This window comes from Theropithecus gelada, chromosome 14, assembly GCF_003255815.1.
Source record: "Theropithecus gelada isolate Dixy chromosome 14, Tgel_1.0, whole genome shotgun sequence".
NCBI classification, from domain to species: domain Eukaryota; kingdom Metazoa; phylum Chordata; class Mammalia; order Primates; family Cercopithecidae; genus Theropithecus; species Theropithecus gelada.
The window spans coordinates 882,852-906,010 of record NC_037682.1 but is presented as its reverse complement, the minus strand read 5'-3'; the positions used below and the strand labels follow the sequence as shown (position 1 = coordinate 906,010).

Here is a 23,159-nt window from a genome sequence, read left to right as displayed (position 1 = left end):
TCCTGCAGTCAGCTCCTGGGTCCCCTGATGCACCCCCATCAACAGATTTTTCATTTTGGGCCACGTCCTGACTTCCTGGCACTGTAGGGTGCTCTAGGCTCCTCCTGCATTCCCTGCCCTGGCCCGGGAACCAGCCCCTTCTCCAAGGAGCCCAGATCCTTTTACTGGAGAGTCTTAGAGAGTGAGGCCTGGGTGCCAGGTGGGTCCGGTGCTGCGGGGATGTTGTCGCTTGGAGGCCGTCAGCTGCAGAGCAGGGACGAGGGTGTCACCTGTGTCACCCTCGTATGAACGTCTCCGCAGCCGTTTCTGTATCTATGAAGAGAACATGAGTTCATGCTACTGCCTCTGACTCTAATTCAGACCCCAAAACTCCTTCTAACCTTCCTAAAAAGTTATTATTTTTTTTTTTTAAAAAAAGGTTGTGCAAAGGGCGTACTGCGAAAGGGCCGAGCGGTTGAAAGTCCCAGCTGAGGCCAAAGAGGTGCCCGCGAGGCAACAGGACAGGCTTTCCGTTCAGTTCAGGGGTGCTGTCCTCCAGGAACTATGCTGGGGGGCAAGTACAGGACGTCCTGGTGTGTGGTGCACAGGGACTGCTGGACGCGGAGCCTCATGCCCTTCTCAGCGTGGGGGCACGCCGACCACGCTCCCGCCAGCCTCCCACCCCACCTGACCCAGGTCTCTGAGGGGCTGGACCCGGCCATCCACAGAGCAGCCCAGGATGTTAATAAAGCTACAGAAGCTGTGTTCTTCTTCGAGAAACTTCTGTGTGGTTACAGACTTTTCAAGAAATATTTTGTCATTTAAAGTAGAGGCACAGGCCAGGTGTGGTAGCTCATGCCTGTAATCCCAGCACTTTGGGAGGCCGACTCAGCTGGATCATTTGAGGTCAGGAGTTTGAGACCAGCCTGACCAATATGGTGAAATCCCACGTGTACTAAAAATACAAAAATATTAGCTGGGCGTGGTGGTGCGTGCCTGTAGTCCCAGCTGTGGGGAGGCTGAGGCACAAGGATCGCTTGAACCCAGGAGGCGGAGGTTGCAGTGAGCCAAGATGGCGCCACTGCACTCCAACCTGGGCAACAGAATGAGACTCCCATCTCAAAAATAAATAAATAAATAAATAAATAAATAAATAAATAAATAAAAGGCTGGGCGCAGTGACTCAAGTTTGTAATCCCAGCACTTTGGGAGGCCGAGGCAGGTGGATCATGAGGTCAAGAGATCAAGACCATCCTGGCCAACATAGTGAAACCTTGTCTCTACTAAAAAAAAAAAAAAAAAAAAAAAAGCCAGATGTGGTGGCAGGTGCCTGTAGTCCCAGCTACTCAGGAGGTTGAGGCAGGAGAATCACTTGAGGCCAGGAGGCGGAGGTTGCAGTGAGCCGAGATCGTGCCACTGCACCCCAGGCTGGCAACAGAGTGAGACTCCATCTCAAAAAAAAAAAAAAAAAAATAAATAAATAAATAAATAAATAAAGTAGAGGCAGGGGACAACCTAAATTAGTACCAAAATGCCTCCTGTTTTCTGAAGTGAGTGAATGTTGGAGCTCTGAATGTCTTACAACTGGAAAAATGCTAAAGATCACGTTTGCGAAGAAGGGAGGCAAGCATCAGAACAGAGCCTCAGAGCCGGGCTGCGCGCGCAGGAACCGCGAGGCCGCGCTGGGGTCGTTTCCGGAGCTGCTTGCAGACGCTGCCACTCACCCACTGGCCACGGCCTCTCCCGCAGTGCCTGCGGATGATCTGGGCGCGTACCGGGCGTGCGGGTCCCGGCGCCGAGGCCTCTCCTAGGCCCGGTGGCCTTCTCCGTCTCCGAGAGCATTGACATTGACGGCGGAACTCACAACGGTCAAGCACCTTAGTCATGCCACAAACGTTAATCATTGACAGCATGTTGATCTATGCGCTGATTAGAAGGAAAAGCTGCAGTAATGTAATTCCAGGAGAAAGTACACAAACCTCTGGTGTCATCTTTCTTTTTTCTTTTTTTTTTGAGATGGAGTCCCGCTCTGTCGCCCAGGCTGGAGTGCAGTGGCCGGATCTCAGCTCACTGCAAGCTCTGCCTCCCGGGTTCAAGGGATTCTCCTGCCTCAGCCTCCCGAGTAGCTGGGACTACAGACGCCCGCCACCACACCCGGCTTATTTTTTGTATTTTTAGTAGAGACGGGGTTTCACTGTGTTAGCCAGGATGGTCTCGATCTCCTGGTCTCGTGATTTGCCTGCCTCAGCCTCCCAGAGTGCTGGGATTACAGGCGTGAGCCACCGCCCACCGCGCCCAGCCCCATGTCATCTTTTCAATCCACCACAGAAGCCGGCTCGGGTGGGGGTGGGGATGTCGGCTGTGGTGCCGCCGCGGCAGTTTGGGACACACGCCTGCCACGGTGCACCCAGGCTGGCGCCACCCAGGCTACCTGCTCAGGAGTGTTGGAAGTGGTGGACTCCTGAGTTTGATTTTCTGTGCTGGCCTGGCTGGAGTGAAGCTCTTTGGTGTTTGGAGAAAGATTTCCATGCTGATTTCCCTTTTTTTTTTTTTTTGAAACGGTGTCTCGCTCTGTCACCCAGGCTGGAGTGCAGTGCGGCAGTCTCCGGGTTTCACCGTGTTAGCCAGGATGGTCTCGATCTCCTGACCTCGTGATCTGCCTACCTCAGCCTCCCAAACTGCTAGGATTACGGGCGTGAGCCACCACGTCCGGCCCTGATTTTCCTTTTTTTTTTTTTTTTTTTTTGAGATGGGAGTCTCACTCTGTTGCCCAGGCTGGAGTACAGTAGTGCGATCTCAGCTCCCTGAAACCTCTGCCTCCCGGGTGCAAGTGATTCTCCCACCTCAGCCTCCCAAGTAGCTGGGATTACAGGTGGCCACCACCACACCCAGCTAATTTTTGTGTTTTTAGTAGAGACGAGATTTCACAATGTTGGCTGTGCTGAACTCCTGACCTCAGGTGATCCACCTGCCTCGGCCGCCCAAAGTCCTGGGATTACAGGTGTGAGCCACTGCTCCTGGGCCACGCTGATCTTCCACTGAATGAATGTAGGGGGCAAACTGCACCGAGGCTAGGAAAGAGCTGATTCTGGAGGTGACGAGGATGTTCTGAGCAGCACTGGGGCAGAGGCGGAGTCAGGAGTCCAGTGGGCAGACCTCAGGGCCTCCCGCCTGCACCTGCCTCTGTCCCCAGTGTCTCAGGGGCTCTCCACAGCCACGTCACTGACCAGCCTCTTGTGTCCTTCTTGCAGCAGTCCTGCGTTAACTGCGGCCGGGAGGCTATGAATGAGTGTACAGGCTGCCACAAGGTCAACTACTGCTCCACCTTCTGCCAGCGCAAGGTAGGCCTCACCCACACCACGCTCAGTGCCCCTGCCTCCTCCCTCGCTGCAAAGACCCCTGGGTGGCCCTCCCTCCCCGTGTGCTCCTGGTGCCTTGGACCTCGCCTGACTCCCCTCCCTGTCCCTCCCTCTGGGAATCCGGGGCTGCTGCTTGGCTCCGCGAAGACCCTGCAGGAGGCTCACGTGAGCCATGCCAGGTAGTGCTCTCATGGGAGGCCCCACAAGTGGTGGCCAGAAACCCTGAGGGTTGCTGGTCAGTGCTTCCCAGCTGTCCACACCCCTGCAGAGCCACACAAGAGAGACTGTCCACGGTTCCTCTGTTTCTGTTACTCAGCCCTCTGCTCCACAAAAATTCAAGAGAACTTTTGTAGGCTAGAAATGGTAGTTCGGGATTGTATAACTTTTTCTACCATAATCAGAGTACTTGGGAGCGTTTAGTCACTCCAATTGTTTTTTTTTTTTTGAGACAGAGTCTCACTCTGTTGCCCAGGCTGGAGTGCAGTGGTGCGATCTCGGCTCACTGCAACCTCTGCCTCCTGGGTTCAAGCGATCCTCTTGCCTCAGCCTCTCCACAGCTGGGACTGCAGCCACTACCACACCCAGCTAATTTCTGTATTTTTAATAGAGATGGACAGGGTTTCACCATGTTGGCCCGGGCTGGTCTCAAACTCCTGACCTCAGGTGATCCGCCCACCTTGGCCTCCCAAAGTGCTGGGATTGAGAGGCATGAGCTGCTGTGCCCAGCAGCTTTACTAATCTTTTTGGTGTTTGTTTTTTTTCCTCATATTTATGAGAGATGCTGGTCTATATTTTGTCCTGCTATGTCTTTGTCTCATTTTGGTGTCAGAGCAACACTGGCCTTCAAATCAGCTGGGAAGTATGCCCTTCTGCCCTCCTTCTCTGTTTTCTTTTTGAGACAGTTTTGCTCTGTAGACCATGCTGGAGTGCAGTGGCACAATCTCGGCTCACTGCAACCTCCGCCTCCTGGGTTCAAGTGATTCTCCTACCTCAACCTCCCGAGTAGCTGGACTACAGGCTTACACCTCCACCCCTGGGTAATTTTTATGTTTTCAGTAGAAACAGGGTTTTACCATGTTGCCCAGGCTGGTCTCAAACTTCTGGCCTCAAGTGATCTGCCTGCCTCAGCCTCCCAAATTGCTGGGATTACGAGTGTGAGCCACGGCACCTGGCCTGTGTTTGATTTTTATTCAGTTCGAATATTTTATTCAGTTGAAAATATTTACCGTGTGATTTTTTACTGTGACCTGTGAGTTATTTGGAAGTGAGTGCTGGGTTCAGGAGTAGATCTAAAAAAGAAATAGAAGGATACTAATTTCAAATATTTGTGGATTTCTTTTTTTTTTTTTTTTTTTAATTTTTATTTTTTTTTTTGAGACGGAGTCTAGCTCTGTCGCCCAGGCTGGAGTGCAGTGGCCAGATCTCAGCTCACTGCAAGCTCCTCCTCCCGGGTTTACACCATTCTCCTGGCTCAGCCTCCCGAGTAGCTGGGACTACAGGCGCCCGCCACCTCGCCCGGCTAGTTTTTTGTATTTTTTTAGTAGAGACGGGGTTTCACCGTGTTAACCAGGATGGTCTCGATCTCCTGACCTTGTGATCCGCCCGTCTCGGCCTCCCAAAGTGCTGGGATTACAGGCTTGAGCCACCGCGCCCGGCCTATTTGTGGATTTCTTAAATGTACCTTTATAATTAATTTTTACTTTAATTACATTGTGGTTCAAGAACATACTTAGTATTTTTCAGTACCTTTAAATTTATTGAGATTTGTGTTAGGGCCTAGCGTATGGTCTTATGGAGAATGTTGCTTATATATTCTGCTCTGTTGGGCGGAGTGTTAGATAGATATCAGTTAGGTTGGTTAATAGTATTGTCCAACTCTTTCATATTCTTGCTGATTTTCTCTACTTGTTCTACCCCTTATATAGAGTGAAGTGTTGAACTTGTCAGCTATTACTGTTGAATTAGCTGGGTTTTTTTTTTTCTGACAGAGTCTTGCTCTGTCGCCCAGGCTAGAGTGCAGTGGTACGATCTCGGCTCCCTGCAACCTCCACCTCCCGAGTTCACGCCATTCTCCTGCCTCAGCCTCCCGAGTAGCTGGGACTGCAGGCGCCCACCACCATGTCCGGCTAATTCGTTGTATTTTTAGTAGAGACTGGGCTTCACTGTGTTAGCCAGGATGGTCTCGATCTTCTGACCTCAAGATCCACCTGCCTCAGCCTCCTTTCAAAGTCCTGGGATTACAGGCGTGAGCCACCACGCCCGACTGAATTATCTGTTTTTATCTGCAATTTTGCCTGTTTTTGCTTCATTTATTTTGGGACTCTGTTGTTAGGTGCATATATGTTTAATTTATAATTATCGTGTCTTCCTGATGAATTAGCTCTTTCATCGTTATAAAACATCCTTCTTTGTCTCAGTAAGTTTTTTATTTTTTATTTCTTTATTTTTTTTTTTCTTACAGAGATGAGGTCTTGCTATGTTGACCAGCCTGGTCTCCATCTCCTGGCCTTAGCCAATCCTCCCATCTCAGCCTCCCGAAGTGCTAGGATTATAGGCATGAGGCACTACACCAGCCAATAGAAGTTTTTATATTAAAATTTATTTTTTCTGGCTGGGCACGGTGGCTCACGCCTGTCATCCCAGCACTTTCGGAGGCTGAGGCAGGTGGATCGCCTGTTAGAAGTTTGAGACCAGCTTGGCCAACATGGTAAGACCCCATCTCTACTAAAAATACAAAAATTAGCTGGGCATGGTGGTGCATGCGTGTAATCCCAGCTACTAGGGGGGCTGAGGCAGGAGGATTGCTTGAACCTGGGAGGCGGAGGTTGCAGTGAGCCGAGATTGTTCCACTGCACTCCAGCCTGGGTGACAGAGTGAGACTCTGTCTCAAAAATATATATATATTTTTTTCTGATAGTAGTATAGACACTCCACCTGTCTTATGGTTAATGTTTGCATCTTTTGTTTTTGAGACAGTCTCACTCTGTCACCCAGACTGGAGTGCAGTGGCATGATCTTGACTTACTGCAGCCTCTACAGATACACGCCCCATGTCCAGCTAATTTTTTGTATTTTTAGTTGAGACGAGGTTTCGCCATGTTGCCCAGGCTGGTCTCAAACCCTTCGACTCAAGTGTTCCACCCCCTGCTTGGCCTCCCAAAGTGCTGGGATGACAGGTGTGAGTCACTGCACCCAACCTGCATCTTTTTAGAAAACATCTTTTTGGCTGGGTGCGGTGACCCACAGCAGTAATCCCAACACTTTGGGAGGCCAAGCGGGGAGGATCACTTGAGCCCAGGACCAGCCTGGCCAACAAAGTGAGACTCTGTTTCTATTTTTTAAATAAATAAATATATAAATAAACAAACATCTTGTTACTTCTAATTTGTGTCCTTGGCTCTTAAGCATTCCCTTAGAGACAGAATGTGCTTGGATCTTAGGTTTTAATCTAGTCTGATAGCCTCTGCTTTTGTTGTTGTTGTTGTTGTTGTTGAAACGGAGTCTTGCTCTGTCGCCAGGCTGGAGTGCAGTGGTGCGATCTCGGCTCACTGCAAGCTCTGCCTCCTGGGTTCACGCCATTCTCCTGCCTCAGCCTCCCACGTAGCAGGGACTATGGGTGCCCGCCACCACGCCTGGCTAATTTTTGTATTTGTTTTAGTAGAGACGGGGTTTCACTGTGTTAGCCAGGATGGTCTTGATCTCCTGACCTCTTGATCCGCCCGCCTTGGCCTCCCAAAGCGCTGGGATTACAGGCATGAGCCACCGCGCCCAGCCTTTTTAATTTTTTTTTTTGAGACAGAGTCTCACTCTGTCGCCAGGCTGGAGTGCAGTGGCACTATCTCAGCCCACTGCAAACTCAACGTCCTGGGTTCAAGTGATTCCCCTTCCTCAGCCTCCTGAGTAGCTGGGATTACAGGTGTGCGCCTCCACGTCCAGCTAATTTTTGTATTTTTTTTTTGAGACGGAGTTTCGTTCTTTTTGCCCAGGCTGGAGTGCAATGGCGCGATCTCAGCCCACTGCAAACTCAATGTCCCGGGTTCAAGCGATTCTCCTACCTCAGCCTCCTGAGTAGCTGGGATTACAGGCATGCGCCACCATGCCTGGCTAATTTTTGTATGTTTAGTAGAGATGGGGTTTCTCCATGTTGGTCAAGCTGGTCTTGAACTCCCGACCTCAGGTGATCCACCCGCCTTGGCCTCCCAAAGTGCTGGGATTACAGGCGGGAGCCACCACGCCTGGCCTAATTTTTGTATTTTTAGTAGAGATATTATTTCTCTGTGTTGGTCAGACTGGTCTCGAACTCCTGACCTCAGATGATCCACCCGCCTTGGCCTCCCAAAGTTCTAAGATTACAGGTGTGAGCCACTGCACTGGCACTAGGCCTGTTTTGTTTTTTGAGTTGAGACAGAGTATCGCTCTGTCACCCAGGCTGGAGTGCACTGGTGTAATCTCGGCTCACTGCAACCTCTGCTTCCTGGGTTCAAGGGATTCTTGTGCCTCATTCTCCCGAGTAGCTGGGACTGCAGGAGGGCACCACCAGACCCAGCTAATTTTTGTATTTTTAGTAGACACAGGGTTTCACCATGTTGGTCAGGCTGGTCTTGAGCTCCTGACCTCAAGTGATCCGCCCGCCTCGGCCTCCCAAAGTGCTACGATTACAGGTGTGAGCCACTGCGCCCAGCCTTTTTTTCTTTTTTTTTTTTTTTTTTGAAGTGGAGTTTCACTCTGTCACCCAGGCTGGAGTGCAGTGCAGTGGCACAATCTCAGCTCAGTGCAGCCACCGCTTCCCGGGTTCAAGCAATACTCCTCCCTCAGCCTCCCAAGTAGCTGGTATTACAGGCACCTGCCACCATGCCCATTTTTTTTGTTGTTGTTGTTTTGTGATACAGTCTTGCTCTGTCTCCCAGGCTGGAGTGCAGTGGCACAATCTCTGCTCACTGCAACCTCCGCCTCCCAGGTTCAAGTGATTCTCCTGCTTCAGCCTCCCAAGTAGTTGGGATTACAGGCATGCGCCACCATGGCCAGCTAATTTTTGTATTTTTTGTAGAGATGGGGTTTTGCCATGTTGGCCAGGCTGGTCTTGAACTCCTTGACTCAAGTAACCCGTCCACCTTGGCCTCCCAAAGTGCTGGGATTACAGGCATGAGCCACCTCGCAAAACCTAATCTACTCATGTTTAATGTAATTATCGATGAGTGGATTTGTGTTTGTATTTGCAGTTTATGTCTCATGTCTTGCTCCTCTGTTCTTTCACTAACTTCTTTTCTGTTAAATGTGTATTTTCTAGTTGTATTTTCTAGTGTACCAGTTCTTTTGTTGAACAATTTTAAACAGTATCTTTTAAGTTATGAGTTATTTTCTTACTGCTGTAGGTATTACAATATACATTTTAATTTATCTCAATTTCAGTGGGAGGATAGAATTTCCTCAAGCAGAGAAAGCGTACTGCAGAGGCCGAGTATATACATTCCTGACAGAAGCTTTTTGGGCCCCAGTATAAGCACTCGCTGAGCTCCTTTCACCAACAAAATGAACACATCCCGTTCTTTTTTTTTTTTTTTTGAGATGGAGTCTCACTCTGTCACCCAGGCTGGAGTGCAGTGGCGCGATCCCGGCTCACTGCAACCTCCAACTCCCAGGTTCACGCCATTCTCCTGCCTCAGCCTCCCGAGTAGCTGGGACTACAGGCACCCGCCACCACGCCCGGTTAATTGTTTTTATATGTTTAGTAGAGACAGGGTTTCACCATGTTAGCCAGGATGGTCTTGATCATCCTGGGATTACAGGCATGAGCCACCACGCCTGGCCACATTCTGTTCTTTCAAAAGCTGCCTTCCAGCCAGACCTCCACCCTGGCCACCCTGTCTCCAAGCCTCCCTCAGATCCTGTTCTTTAAAAAGCTGCCTTCAGCCAGGCATGGGGGCTCACCCCTGTAATCCCAGCACTTTGGGAGGCCGAGGCAGGTGGATCACGAGGTCAGGAGATCGAGACCATCCTAGCTAACACGGTGAAACCCCGTCTCTACTAAAAATACAAAAAATTAGCCGGGCGTGGTGGCGGGCGCCTGTAGTCCCAGCTACTTGGGAGGCTGAGGCAGGAGAATCGCTTGATCCCGGGAGGCAGAGGTTGCAGTGAGCCAAGATCACACCACTGCACTCCAGCCTGGGTGACAGAGCGAGACTCTGTCTCAAGAAAAAAAAAAAAGCTTAGTTTTAAATTCATAACTTCAAAATTATATATGATAGGAAGTTGAAGTCCTCATATTCTCACCCCTTAGAGATAACAAAAATTTGGTGTTTGGTTTTCTAATGTCTTATTTTTATTTGTTTAGTTTTGAGATGGAGTCTCACTCTGTCACCCAGGCTGGAGTGTAGTGGCATGATATCCGCTCACTGCAACCTCCACCTCCTGGGTTCAAGCAGTTCTCCTGTCTCTGCCTCCCGAGTAGCTGGGACTGCAGGCACACACTACCACATCCGGCTAATTGTTTGTATTTTTGTAGAGCTGGGCTGTCTCCACATTGGCCAGCCTGGCCTCGAACTCCTGACCTCAGGTGATACGCCCACCTCTGCCTCCCAAAGTGCTAGGATTACAGGCGTGAGCTACTGCGCCCGGACTCTAACATCTTACTCTTAAAAAGCGGTGATAGGTCAGGTGTGGTGGCTCATGCCTGTAATCCCAGCTCTTTGGGAGGCCGAGGCAGACGGATTGCTTGAGCCCAGGAGTTTGAGACCAACCTGGGCAACGTACATGAGACTCCATCTCTACAAAATACGAAAGAATTAGCTGGTGTGAGCCTGTGGTCCCAACTACTTGGAAGGCTTAGGTAGGAGGATCCCTTGAGCCAGGAGAGGTTGAGGCTGCGGTGAGCTGAGGTGACTCCAGTGCACTCTACCTAGGGCGAGAGAGCACAACCCTGTCTCAAAAAACAAAAGCAGTGATAATTTTAAAAATTCATTATAGAGGACTTGGTGTGTACACAAAAGTATACACATGAGTTTATGCGTGTTATGAAACCCCAACAGGAATCCCCTGCACCCACCACCCACCTGAAGAAAGCCAGCCTTGGGGGCCAAGCTCCATGTGATCCAGCCCCTCCTGGGCCTGGGGGCTGTCAGTTGAGGCGTGTTTCTGGCACCCGTGCTCTTTATGCTTTCTCCACACACGCGCGCCTGTAGACAGGGTACCTCTGCAGTCCCCACGGCAGGGCCTGTTCCCAGGAGGGTTTGGGGGCTCTTGGCATTTTTCCCCACCCAGCCCTGGTGTCCTGCCTGTGGCCTGCTCCCAGCACCGCCCGGACTGAATCACCCACCTTCTTTTTTTTTTTTTTTTTTTGAGACGGAGTCTCGCTCTGTCGCCCGGGCTGGAGTGCAGTGGCCGGATCTCAGCTCACTGCAAGCTCCGCCTCCCGGGTTCACACCATTCTCCTGCCTCAGCCTCCCGAGTAGCTGGGACTACAGGCGCCCGCCACCTCGCCTGGCTAGTTTTTTGTATTTTTTAGTAGAGACGGGGTTTTACCATGTTAGCCAGGATGGTCTCGATCTCCTGACCTCGTGATCCGCCCGTCTCAGCCTCCCAAAGTGCTGGGATTACAGGCTTGAGCCACCGCGCCTGGCCGGGTTACCCACCTTCTGTGGTGCCAGCAGTTTCTTTTAACCCTTAACTTGAAAAATGTGACACGTGCACAGGAGTGGGATCGCCCAGGAGAGACCCGTCACCCTCACCTGTGTCAGCTGCTTTAGCGCCTGCCCTTCTGGCTCGTCCCCCCGCTCTTTGGGCTGAGGGCTGAGCATTTTAAAGCAAGCCCCACGCATCATTATTTTCATTTGTGAGGCCTCGATCACTGTAAGTCAGATTTGGATTGTTTCTTAATTGGATTTTTAGTCACTTATTTTTGGTTTTTGTTTGTTTGTTTGTTTTTGGTTTTGTTTCTGTTTTTGAGACAGAGTCTGGCTCTGTCACCCAGGCTGGAGTGCAGTGGCGCAATCTTGGCTCACTGCCACCTTCACCTCCTGGGTTCAGGTGATTCTCCTGCCTCAGCCTCCCTAGTAGCTGGGACTACAGGTCCGTGCCACCACACCTGGCTAATTTTTGTATTTTTATTTTTATTTTTATTTATTTATATATTTTGAGACCAAGTGTAGGTCTGTTGCCAGGCTGGAGTGCAGTGGCATGATCTTAGTTCACTGCAACCTTTGCCTCCCAGGTTCAACCAATTCTCCTGCCTCAGCCTCCCAAGAAGCTGGGACTACAGGTGCGTGCCACCAGGCCCAGCTAATTTTTGTATTTTTAGCAGAGATGGGGTTTCACCATATTGGTCAGGCTGGTCTTGAACTCCTGACCTCATGATTTGCCTGCCTCGGCCTCCCAAAGTGCTGGGATTATCGGCATGAGCCACCATGCCCAGCCTATTTTAGGTTTTTTATAGACAGGGTCTCCCTTTGTCACCCAAGCTGGAGTCCAGTGGTGCCATCATGGCTCACTACAGCCTTGACCTCCTGGCTCAAGTGATCCTCCTGCCTCTGTCTCCCACGTAGCTTGGACCACAGGCATTAGCCACCACACCCAGCTAATTTTAAAACATTTTTTATAGAAATAGGGTCTTGCTATGTTGCTCAGGCTGGTCTCCAACCCCTGACCTCAAGTGACCTCAGCCTCCCAAAGTCATTGTTTTTGAACTCTGTGATGTTGGCTTTTGTCATTTATTTGTATCAGGCACTGTCACTGTTTGCTTCTTTTTTTTTTTGAGATGGAGTCTCGCTCTGTCGCCCAGGCTGGGGTTCAGTGGCCGGATCTCGGCTCACTGCAAGCTCCGCCTCCCGGGTTTACGCCATTCTCCTGCCTCAGCCTCCGGAGTAGCTGGGACTACAGGTGCCCGCCACCTCGCCCGGCTAGTTTTTTGTATTTTTTAGTAGAGACGGGGTTTCACCGTGTTAGCCAGGATGGTCTCGATCTCCTGACCTCGTGATCTGCCCGCCTCGGCCTCCCAAAGTGCTGGGGTTACAGGCTTGAGCCACCGCGCCCGGCCTTCACTGTTAGCTTCTTGTGAATTTAACCATTTTTTTCTATTTTTCGAAAACTAAAACACTAATTTCTAATTTTGGCTTTTCAGATAATGATTTTTTTTTTCAAAAGTATTTTAACATTATACTGTAAGAAGCATCACATTGGCCGGGCGCAGCCTGTAATCCCAGCACTTTGGGAGGCCGAGACGGGCGGATCACGAGGTCAGGAGATCGAGACCATCCTGGCTGACCCGGTGAAACCCCGTCTCTACTAAAAAATACAAAAAACTAGCCGGGCGAGGTGGCGGGCGCCTGTAGTCCCAGCTACTCGGGAGGCTGAGGCAGGAGAATGGCGTGAACCCCGGAGGCGGAGCTTGCAGTGAGCTGAGATCCGGCCACCGCACTCCAGCCTGGGTGACAGAGCGAGACTCCGTCTCAAAAAAAAAAAAAAAAGAAGCATCACATTGATGTTTAAGATGGAAAAATTTGCTTTAAAAAAGAACTCAGGATGTCTGATTTTTAAAAGTCAACCCTGGGCATTTGCCTCTTTGCTTGGAGAACTTGATGGAAGCTTCTGTAGCTCAGAGTGAACACTGACATGCGCCCCCCCTCTCCCTCCATCTGCACAGGCCCTAGGGAGTGGCTCAAACCTGTAGACCAGAGAAAAAGCATCTAGAACTCCTGGGGGCCTTATCCAGGGCCCACATCCTCTCAGTGGGGGCAGCTCCCATGAGGGGTGCAGGCCCCTCGCCCCACACAGAGTCTGGGCAGGAACCGGAACCTGTCCTGGTTGCCCCGGAGTGGAGGCCGGGGAGGGGCGGGCGGTGGGTCTGCATCCGATGCGGTGGTTTGCTGATGTGTGTTTTCATGCCATGTAGATTTATAGTCTGTTACCAGGTAATTTTTTTTTTTTTTTTAATGAGACATAGTCTCTCTCTGTTGCCTGTGCTGGAGTGCAGAGGCACAATCTCAGCTCACTGCAACCTCCACCTCCCAGATTCAAGTGATTCTCGTGCCTCAGCCTCCCAGGTAGCTGGGATTGCAGGCGTGTGCGACCACAGGCGGCTAGTTTTTGTATTTTTAGTAGAGATGGGGTTTTGACATGTTGGGCAGGCTGGCCTCAGGTGATCTCCTCATCTCCTGGCCTCGGGTGATCTGCCCACCTCGGCCTCTCAACATGATGGGATTACAGCCCTGAGCCACTGCGCCCTGCCTAATTTTGCTTTTTTATTATAATCAGCTGGAATTCTGCCCTCTAGGGAATAACCCGGTCACCATTTGGACGCGTTTATTTCTGCTCTGTGTGTTATGTGTGTACCTGTCATGCCCCCGTGCAGGGAGCTGCCTCTGTCTGACGAGGCCGCCTCAGCTTTAGCACCTGGCGCTTCCTCTAGACCTCCGCTGTGTTCCGAAGTGCTTGAGGTAGCAGGGAAGTGGGGCCTGGTTCCGTGTGCTGACCTCACTGGAGCTGTGACTTCTCCCAAGCACCATCCCCCTCTTTCTCTCTGCAGAGGCCCTCTGCAGCCACAGGCTGGTTCCAGTTTGCTTTTTCATCTTTGCCATTAAAAACAGAACTGGGGCCGGGCACAGTGGCTCACGCCTGTAATCCCAGCACTTTGGGAGGCTGAGGTGGGCAGATCCCCTGAGGTCAGGAGTTCGAGACCAGCCTGACCAACATGGTGAAACGCTATCTCTACTAAAAATGTAAAACATTAGCCAGGTGTGGTGGCGGGCACCTGTAATCCCAGCTACTAGGGAGGCTGAGGCAAGAGAGTTGCTTGAACCCTGGAGGTGGAGGTTGTAGTGAGCCGAGATTTCGCATTGCACTCCAGCCTGGGCAACAAGAGCAAAACTCTGTCCCAAAAACAACAAAAAAAACCCCACAGAACTTGATCATGTATTTAAATGTTTTTCTGCATGTCTGATATTTTTTGTTTACATCCCTAACACAAAACAACTGCTTTGGAGAGTCTTACCCTGGTTTGTTGTTTGACTTTTATTTTGATATGGAGTTGTTCTCTCCCATGGGCTGGAGTGCAGTGGCACCATCTTGGCTCACTGCAACCTCTACCTCCCAGGTTCAAGCAGTCCTGCCTCAGCCTCCCGAGTAACTGGGATTAGAGGTGCCTGCCACCATGCCCAGCTAATTTTTGTGTTTTTAGTGGATACGGGGTTTTACCATGTTGGCCAGGCTGGTCTCGAACTCCTGACCTCAGGGGATCCACCTGCCTGGGCCTCCCAAAGTGCTGGGATTACAGGCGTGAGCCACCACGCCCCACCTGTTGTTTGCCTTTTGATCCAATTCCTCAAACCAAGAGAGTGTGGAGAAGGCTGTATTGGAGCAGAGGGCACCAGAGTGTGGGCGCACTGGGGAGGGCATTCTCTCAGTACCCCCAGGTGGGCTCACAGGGGGCTGCACCCTCTGGGGTGAGGGGCCTGGGGTCCACCTTGGGGACCCTGCTCCAAGGCCCTGCTGCACCCACTGACCCTGCGGACATGGGTGTGTCCTCCCTTCCAGGACTGGAAGGATCACCAGCACATATGCGGGCAGTCAGCAGCTGTCACGGTCCAGGCAGACGAAGTCCACGTGGCTGAAAGCGTGATGGAGAAGGTGACCGTGTGAGGCTCCATCGGCCGCCCTGGGAGCTGGGGCCCCTCGCACTCCTGTGAGGCTTTTGCAGGTCGAAGGCCCCCCTGAGGACTCTGGGGGGACGTTGAGAAGAGGGGTGTGGGAAGGTAAAGAAACTTGCTGGACAAGTTATTAACACACTTTAAGCGAATGGTGCCCTGGGGAGCAGACTCCCCCCGCCCGGGCCCCCCGCCCGCTCGCGGAGAGATTTTTTATCCCTGGGATCATGAGCGTCCGGTCTTGCCCACAGGGCCTGTGCTGCGACGCATGTACATACGTGTTGTGTCTGTCAATAAAGTGTAAATAAGGTCTCCCTGCCCCACGCGGGCGGCCGGTTTCAGTGCCAGCCCTCAGGGGGGTTTCCTCCCCTTCCTTCTCCTTGTGCAGGTGGGAATCCCAAGCCCACCGCATCTCCAGTCCACAGGGCAGCGCGGCCAGGCTGGAGCCTCCAGTGCACGGGGCAGCGTGGCCAGACTGAAGCCCTGGCATCTGGTGGCACCTGTAGTCCAGGAGGTCTTCATTCCTTCTGTTCCACGAGAACCTCATGGCTGCCGGCAAGTGCAGCAGGCCTGCAGCCCTTCCCGCCAGGTTTCTGTGCACCCGGTACCCTCCTGTGCCCAGGCTTCCTGAGCAAGCCCGATGGCCCAGTGCAGCCTGTTCAGTCCATGTGGACGGCTCGGTGGCCTTGGTCCAGGGATCCACATGCAGAGCCTCATGGCCTCCGGGTCTCCCGCTTGTTTCTCATGGCCCTGGTGCCAGGTGGAGGAAAGAGAAAGGACTGAAGCCTGCATGGGACACAAGGGAGCATGTCCAGTGTGTTTGGGCACTGGGCTGGGCCTGGACATGGGACCCACCTGCCCTCCTGACTGAGAGCTCTGCTGGAGCAGCGTCACTCTTGTTCTGGAAGCTTCTGCGCTCATGGCCTGTGTTCTCTGCACACTGAAGGCTCCACGGCTGTGGCTGCACTGGGGCAAGAAAGTACAGACTCAGCAAAAGCTCAGCAGGCACCTGGGGTGGGCTGGCAGCGCCAGGAGGAACCTGCACCAACGATTCTGATGTTTGCCTCTAAGCGCTTTCTGCACCAGTTGGAGCTCTACGAGAGGCGGCCAGAGTTCCCCTGGAAGGGGCTGTGCATGGGGGCAGGGCTCACTGGCTCTGTGGGCCCTGCAGAGAACCCCCCACCATATTTGAGTCTCTGGGTTTCTCAGGACCACCTGGTTTATTCTGGTTTTCTATTTTTTTTTTCTTTGAGACAGTTTCACCCTGTCACCCAGGCTGGAGTGCAGTGGCACAATCTTGGCTCACTGCAACCTCTGCCTCCCAGGTTCAAGCGATTCTCCTGCCTCAGCCTCCTGAGTAGCTGGGATTATAGGTGCTTACCACCACACCCAGCTAGTTTAGGAATTTTTGGTAGAGACAGGGTTTCTTCGTGTTGGCCAGGCTGGTCTCGAACTCCTGTCCTCAGGTGATCCACCCACCTCGACCTCCCAAAGTGCTGGGATTACAGGCGTGAGCCACTGCCCTGGCCTATTTACTTAGTAAAGTCTCCACCCAGCTGGGCCAAGCCCCTCTGATGTTTCATCATCCTGCTTAGGCGCACTCAGTGCTGCCCCGTTAGTGCTGCCAGTGAGCAGTGGAGGCTGGAAAAGGTGTCTGGCCTGCTGCAGCACGCACTCCAGATGCTGCCCTCACCCCGCCTGTCCCTCACCCCACCTGTTCCTTCCTCTGACCCTCACCCTGCCTGTCCCTCCTGCCTCCCCCACCGAGATGCTGTCCCTCCTGTCCCTCACCTCACCTGTCCCTTCCTCTGACCCTCGCCCCGCCTGGCCCTTCCTCTGACCCTCGCCCCGCCTGGCCCTTCCTCTGAGACTCTACACTGAGTGGCTTTTCGTCCAACCCAGCAGGGTCCGCCATTGCCACAAGGTGGAGGCATCTTAGAGGCTCTGCTTGGCCTCGGCACTGTCCAGGCAGGCGGGCCGTGGGTTGACCTCCATGAGGCAGCAGGGCTGGGCCTGCTCCTTTGGGTCTTTACCAACATAAAGGTGGCAGGGAAGTGAGGACCTGCACCTCATAAGAATCCCCCAAAGCTGAAAACACCAGCGTCTCTGTGCAGAGAGCACAGCCGCAGGAAGTGGCCAAACCCCCGCCTGGTGGGGAAGGCACCGTGGGAGCCCCTTGGCACCGTGACCCCACCAGCAGTGATGCACCTGGCCTGCAAGGCACAGTGACCCCACCAGCAGTGATGCACCTGGCCTGCAAGGCACAGTGACCCCACCAGCAGTGATGCACCTGGCCTCCTGCAAGGCACAGTGACCCCACCAGCAGTGATGCACCTGGCCTCCTGCAAGGCACAGTGACCCCACCAGCAGTGATGCACCTGGCCTCCTGCAACCAGGCTCTGCAGGAGTGGAGTGGGGGTGTTCCCTGGAATTGTGGGGGCAACTTACTCTTCCCCGATTTTCCGTAAAATGGAAGCCGGAGCACCACACATCTCTTGGGATCCCAGGTTCCCACAGCTCCTCCTTTCCAAGCCTGGGAGGCTGATGGCCAGAGGTCACCCCGCCCCAGGGCTGTCAGCACCCCCAGGACCCCCAGATGCGTGTGTACCTCCCGTGGCCTCCAGCACTGTCAGTGAGGCATGTGTGGGGCCGTGGGTCCTGGGACAAGGCTGGCGGGAGCCCCTCCTTTACTCTCATGGGTGTCCGACAAGAATCCATTGTGACTCAGTCTGTTCCAGGGGCTGGCTGGGACAGGCTGGTCCTGGGAAGTAGGTAGTCAGGGAAGGTGTCCAGGAGGAGGCAGCCGCTGAAGCCGTGACAGAAGTACGTGGTCAGCAGACGGGACGGGGCAGCTGCACTGACGTAATTGGGCTTGGTCGTCTCTCCACCCAGTATTTCTTTTCTTTTCTTTTTTGAGACAAGGTCTCACCCTGTCACCCAGGCTGGAGTGCAGTGGTGTGATCTCAGCTCACTGCAGCCTTGACCCCCTAGCTTTAAGGGATCCTCCTGTCTCAGCCTCCCGAGTAGCTGGGATTACAGGTGTGACACCACACCCAGCCTGCACTGAGTATTTTAGCTGAGGTTGTACCCACTGCTGTAGACTGCACAGCCCAGTCTCAGTGTTCAGATGGGAGCTTGGCACCATGACTGGCTGCCCTGGCTGTAGACGCCGCATCCCCAGCACAGTAAAGCTCCAGCCAGCAGGACTGGGAGGCGGAGGGCCCCCCATTTCTCCCACAGCCTGGGCCTGGGAGAGAGCTGGATCCAGTCCAGGGTGGGCCTGTTACTGCACTGAGGGCCCTGGGAGCCACCCCTCCTCCCCCAGGGTCAGGGGCTGTACTATGGTTGACAAAGCCAGGCAGCCCAGGGCAGACAGGCAGCCTGGGTCGCTCTGCCCACCCTCTGACCCTGCTGCCTCCTCCCTACTCCTACCCCTTGGCCCAGCCACATGGGTGGATGCTGGGCAGAGGCTGGCTGGGTGACTGAGCATGGAGCTCCCTCCAGGGAAGCCTCTTGGTGGGACCCCACCTATCACCACAGGCCCCTTCCTGTGGGGCTTGGGGCATCCTCTGGCCAGGGACTGGCAGGAAGCTGTGCTCTGACCTCAAGGCAGCTTCTAAAATGATACATCAGGCTCCCCCGCCTGGGTCTGCTGGGACAGCAGAGCCAGGAGACCCTGTGCCTCATCGTCGGAGGCGGGAGTTGGCCTGGGCAGGGCCTGGCGGCTGACTCCCCCAGCCCCTCTCGCCTCATTCATTTCTTCCCATTGGAACTGGGCATCCCCAGGAGACACCTTGCTCTGCTCGGTGCCATTTCCTCTCCCCTGCAGAGAGGGTAGGCTGGGCCAGAGCACTGCCGAACTGAGTGGGTCTCCAGGGGCCCCTTCCCCCCCTCACCCTGAGCAGGGGGCCGGCTTGGTGGGGTCTGCTCTGTGGGCTTCCTTGGCGGTAAGGGGTTAACTGGCTGGGCGGCCTGGGGCCACTGGGGCAGAAGCCCTTCCTCCTCCCTTCCCCATCAACCCCAGGAGCCTTCACAGCTGAGTTTGGGAAGGAATTTGTTTAATTAACGTACAAAACCGCCCTCCCCATATCCTTGGTCCCGGAGGCCTGGCCACCAGGCCGGTGCCCAGGCCGCGGGGGGTGGGGGTGGGGGTCCGGCTCAGCAGCAGGCACGCAGGGCCTTGCGGAAGACATTGCGGAACTCGGCGTTGAAGACAGTGTAGATGACGGGGTTGAGGGCGCTGTTGACGTAGCCCAGCCAGGTGACCGCGCTAACCAGCCGCGGGGGCACGGAGCAGGCAGGACACAGCGCCTGTGTGATGTGCACCACGAAGAAGGGCGTCCAGCACAGCAGGAAGGCCCCTGGGGGCGCCGAGAGCCACGTCAGCGCCCCCTGCCCCTCCGCGCCTCGTACTCCTCCCCTCCTCTCTCCCCAGCCCCCCAGGACAGGAACCCACCGACTACCACAGGCAGGACCCTCATGGCCTTGCGCTCCCGGCCGGTGATCTTGGCACGCCGCCTCCTGCGGGTCTGCGGTGGGGTCTGGGGTGGGAGCGCAGCGGCTCGGACGGCGTCTAGGGGCGCACAGTTGGAGTCGCAGGAGTCCGGGGGGAGGCCGGGCACGGGCGGCGCACAGTTGGGGCCGCGGAGACCCTGGGGAAGGCCGGGCGCTGGGGGCGCACGGTCGGGGCCGCAGGGACCCTGGGGAGGGCCGGGCGCGGGGGGCGCGCAGTCGGGGCCGCAGGGGTCCTGGGGGAGGCGGGGCGCCGGGGGCGCACAGTCGGGGCCGCAGGGGTCCTGGGGAAGGCGGGGCACAAGGGAAGGAGGGCCGGGGCCGCTGGGTCGGCGGGGCGCGCGGCCGTGCAGCTTGGCGCGACGGGCCACCTCCCAGCGCCGCAGGCCGCGGAACGTGGCCCAGTAGAGCAGCAGCATGAGCGGACAGGGTAGGAAGAAGGAGCACACGGACGAGTAGACCACGTAGTCGCGGTCCTCCAGGCGGCACACGGCGGGGTCACGGCCGCGCACGTCGTTGAGGCCGCACAGCACGGGCGCCGCCACCGCTGCGGACAGCAGCCACGTGGCGCCGATGAGCAGCAGCTGCCGGTGGCTCCCGCCCTGGCGGTTGTAGCGCAGCGGCACGGCCACGGCCACGAACCTGCGGGGAGCGCCGAGGGTGCGCGGGACAGCGCGGAGGCCGCGGTGAGGGCGGCGGCGGCGGGAGGGGCGCGAGGGCGCGGGGGCGCGGGCGGGGAGGGCGGCGCACCTGTCCACGCTGATGGCGCACAGGTTGAAGATAGAGGCGGTGCACAGCATGACGTCCATGGCCATGAGGGCGTCGCACAGGCGGGGGCTCAGCAGCCACGCGCCACCCTGGACCTGCGCGGCGACACCACAGGCCCTGAGGTTTCCCAGCCACCGCGGGCCCTTGTGACCCCCTCTCTTATGGGTAGTTCCAGGGCTGAATATGGAGGAGGGGGCCCGGCTGTGAACCAGAGGCCAGAGGAGCAGGCAGAGAAACACCCCCTCTGCACTCAGGTCTCCCTTTGTTTTGAGTTAGGGTCTCGCTCTGTCACCCAGGCTGGAGTGCGGTGGCTCCATCATGGCTCACCGTAGCCTGGAACTCCTGGGCTCAAGCGATCCTCCCACCTCAGTCTCCAGAGTAGCTGGGACTACAGCCGCGCGCCACCCCCCCCCCCCCCCCCCCCCCCCCCGCTGATTTATTTATTTTTTCTTTTTGTTTTTCTTTTTGTTTGTTTTTTTGAGACGGAGTTGCACTCTTGTTGCCCAGGCTGGAGTGCAGTGATGCGATCTCAGCTCACTGCAACCTCCGCCTCCCGGGTTTAAGCGATTCTCCTGCCTCAGTTCCCCCGAATAGCTGGGACAGCAGCCGCATGCCACCATCCCCGGCTGATATTTTCATTTTTTTTTTTTTTCTGAGACGGAGTCTCGCTCAGTGGCGCAGGCTGGAGTGCCGTGGCACGATCTCGGCTCACTGCAAGCTCCGCCTCCCGGGTTCCCGCCATTCTCCTGCCTCAGCCTCCCAAGTAGCTGGGACTACAGGCGCCCGCCGCCACACCCGGCTAATTTTTTGCATTTTTAGTAGAGACGGGGTTTCGCTGTGTCAGCCAGGATGGTCTCGATCTCCTGACCTCGTGGTCCGCCCTCCTCGGCCTCCCAAAGTGCTGGGATTACAGGCGTGAGCCACCGCGCCCGGCCGATATTTTAATTTTTTGTAGAGACCCGGCCCGGTATGTTTCCCAGGCTGGTCTCAAACTCCTGGGCTCAAGTGATCCTCCTGCCTTGGCCTCCCAAAGTTGTGGGATTACAGGTGTGAGCCACCACTCCTGACCTTGGTCTCCCTTTTGTTACAAACATGAGAACGGCCTGGGGAATTCCCTGGGGGCGGGGCCTGATGTCATCGGGCTCAAGGAGAGCCCCTCCCCAGCCTGGGGTAGGCAGGGTCCCCGCTGGGCCTAGACATGAAGCTGGCTGCTCTGTCCTTCAGGGCATGAGCCAGCCTGTCTGGTGAAGCTCTCTGTGGGAGACTCCGGCGCATTAATTCATTTGTTTCCTCATCTGTAAGACGAGGATGATGATAGTATCCACATAATTGTCTTGAAGATAAATTATAATTAAAAATATGAAGACCTGCCCAGTGCCCAGCGTAGGAGTCCACGTGGAGTGACTCTCTCCAAGGGCAAAGGAGCAGGCAGCCCCCTTAATCCCTTCCCGCCGATTTGGGAAGATTAGGAGCTTAAACGTCGTCACTGTGACGTCTGCGGCTCGAAAGGAGCCCAGGTCATGCGTGTCCCGTGCTGCTGGTCTCTGCCCCAGCCGCCAGGACTCACCGTGTTCACCAAGGGGAAACCCCGAGTCCCCCCTCCTCCACAGTCCGGGACACCGCGTCCCCAGCTCAGCCTTAAGCTGCTTTTCTCTGGCTGCAGAGGGGCTGGCACCAAGTCCAACCCACCCGAGGGCCAGATCTGGTGTGGAGTGTGGGATCCATCCCCCAATTCCCCCTCGGGCTTCTCCCCAGGGTTCTCAGCAGGGGCCTGGCCCCCACACACCCTCCCCTGGGTTCTGTCCAGCCCAGGTCTCCCCTGTGAGCTGTGAGCCTCCTGGGGGTGAGCCAGCATCCGCACTGGGTGTGCGTGGTGGTCTGTGGCTGTGGCCGTGTGCAGTGCGTGTGTGTGTGCGTGTGTGTGTGTCCCCGGGCAGCCAGGGGGCCGAGCCCGCATCTGCCTGCCTGTCCAGCTGGTTGCCCTGGGGGTGAAATCCAGCTGCCGGGCGGGGGGAGGGGGCTGGCTTGACAAAGTCGCCTATTTCTGGGGTCCCTAGATCGAAGGACAGGCATCTCCTGGATAGCAGACGCCAAGACAGAAGGGGAAGGGAGGAGAGGAACGGGGGTCGGGGTACAGCGCAGCGGGGGGAAGGTCGCGAGGTGGCGGCGGTGGGTGTAGCGCGGAGGGACCAGGCGCAGCGCCCCTGCCGCCGCCCCAGCTGGAGGCTCCGGAGCAGAAAGGGGCCGGGTCGCGCCGGGTCCTCCGCAGGGACAGGGACGGAGAACCGAGGAGCAGATGAAGATGCTCGTGCGGCCGGACGGGGCTCACCTCGGAGTAGACGAAGAGCGGCAGCACCAGGAGAGCGAGCAGGAGGTCGGCGGCCGCCAGGCTCACGATGAAGGAGTTGGTGGGCGTCTGCAAGGCGCGCTCGGTGGCCACGCTCACGCACACGAGCGAGTTCCCCGCGAGCACCGCGCCGATGAGCAGCACGCCCCCAACCAGCGCCGCCGCGCCCGGCCCTGCCAGCCCTGCAGCCGCCCCCGCGCCCGGCCCGCGTCCAGCCAGCAGCCCGTCCGGGTCCGCGGTGCTGCGGTTCCCCATGGCGCGCCGGCCCCAGGCGCCCGGGCGGGCGCTGAGCACCGCGGACAGCGCCGGGCCGCAAGCCGGGGAGTCCCTCCCCTTGGGCACGCCCCGGCCAGACTCTGGTCCCGCCCCCGCCCCGTCCCGGCTCAGGGGGGCCCCCGCGGCGCTCCACCGTGCGCCCAGTATTTGCTCATCTTGGAATTTTGCGCAGGGAGAGACGGGCAGGCGGACGAATGCGGCGGCCCAAAGAGACGGGAATGAAGCGAGGTTGTGGCCATGGGCAGGCCCAGCATCGCCCGGTGCGGCGCGGGGTCCGCACCCCGA

General features: G+C 55.7%; 2 protein-coding genes and 1 long non-coding RNA gene across 3 annotated transcripts in view; 2 read left to right on the top strand and 1 right to left on the bottom strand.

Moving 5' to 3' along the window:
* The window catches only part of DEAF1 (DEAF1, transcription factor), a 37,192-nt gene extending 35,402 nt beyond the window's left edge, over positions 1 to 1,790 (top strand). The window contains exon 10 of the mRNA XM_025358476.1: positions 1,729 to 1,790. Coding sequence (XP_025214261.1) covers positions 1,729 to 1,790 — 62 coding nt within the window. The remainder of the gene's footprint in view (positions 1 to 1,728) is intronic.
* A 1,440-nt stretch (positions 1,791 to 3,230) lies between these two features.
* LOC112606047 lies at positions 3,231 to 15,291 on the top strand. Its single transcript, XR_003115581.1, has 2 exons — positions 3,231 to 3,320; positions 14,862 to 15,291. It is a non-coding gene; the product is annotated as an uncharacterized LOC112606047 (long non-coding RNA).
* Positions 15,292 to 19,012: 3,721 nt separating this feature from the next.
* DRD4 (dopamine receptor D4) lies at positions 19,013 to 22,855 on the bottom strand. The gene is made up of 4 exons (XM_025357783.1): positions 22,581 to 22,855; positions 20,234 to 20,346; positions 19,428 to 20,125; positions 19,013 to 19,332 (listed from the first exon to the last, which is right to left on the bottom strand). The coding sequence occupies exons 1-4, from the start codon at positions 22,851 to 22,853 to the stop codon at positions 19,130 to 19,132; spliced, it is 1,287 nt and encodes a 428-aa protein (XP_025213568.1). The 5' UTR covers positions 22,854 to 22,855; the 3' UTR covers positions 19,013 to 19,129.
* Between the last annotated feature and the right edge of the window lie 304 nt (positions 22,856 to 23,159).

Bases quoted from the DNA above. Each gene is read 5' to 3' on its own strand.
- DRD4 (XM_025357783.1), bottom strand. From the start codon at position 22,853: ATGGGGAACCGCAGCACCGCGGACCCGGACGGGCTGCTGGCTGGACGC. The intron at 20,126-20,233 runs GTGCGCCGCCCT...CGCTCCCCGCAG, and splicing joins TGCGCCATCAGCGTGGACAG to GTTCGTGGCCGTGGCCGTGC. The intron at 19,333-19,427 runs GTGGGTTCCTGT...CGGCGCCCCCAG, and splicing joins GGTCCTGCCTGTGGTAGTCG to GGGCCTTCCTGCTGTGCTGG.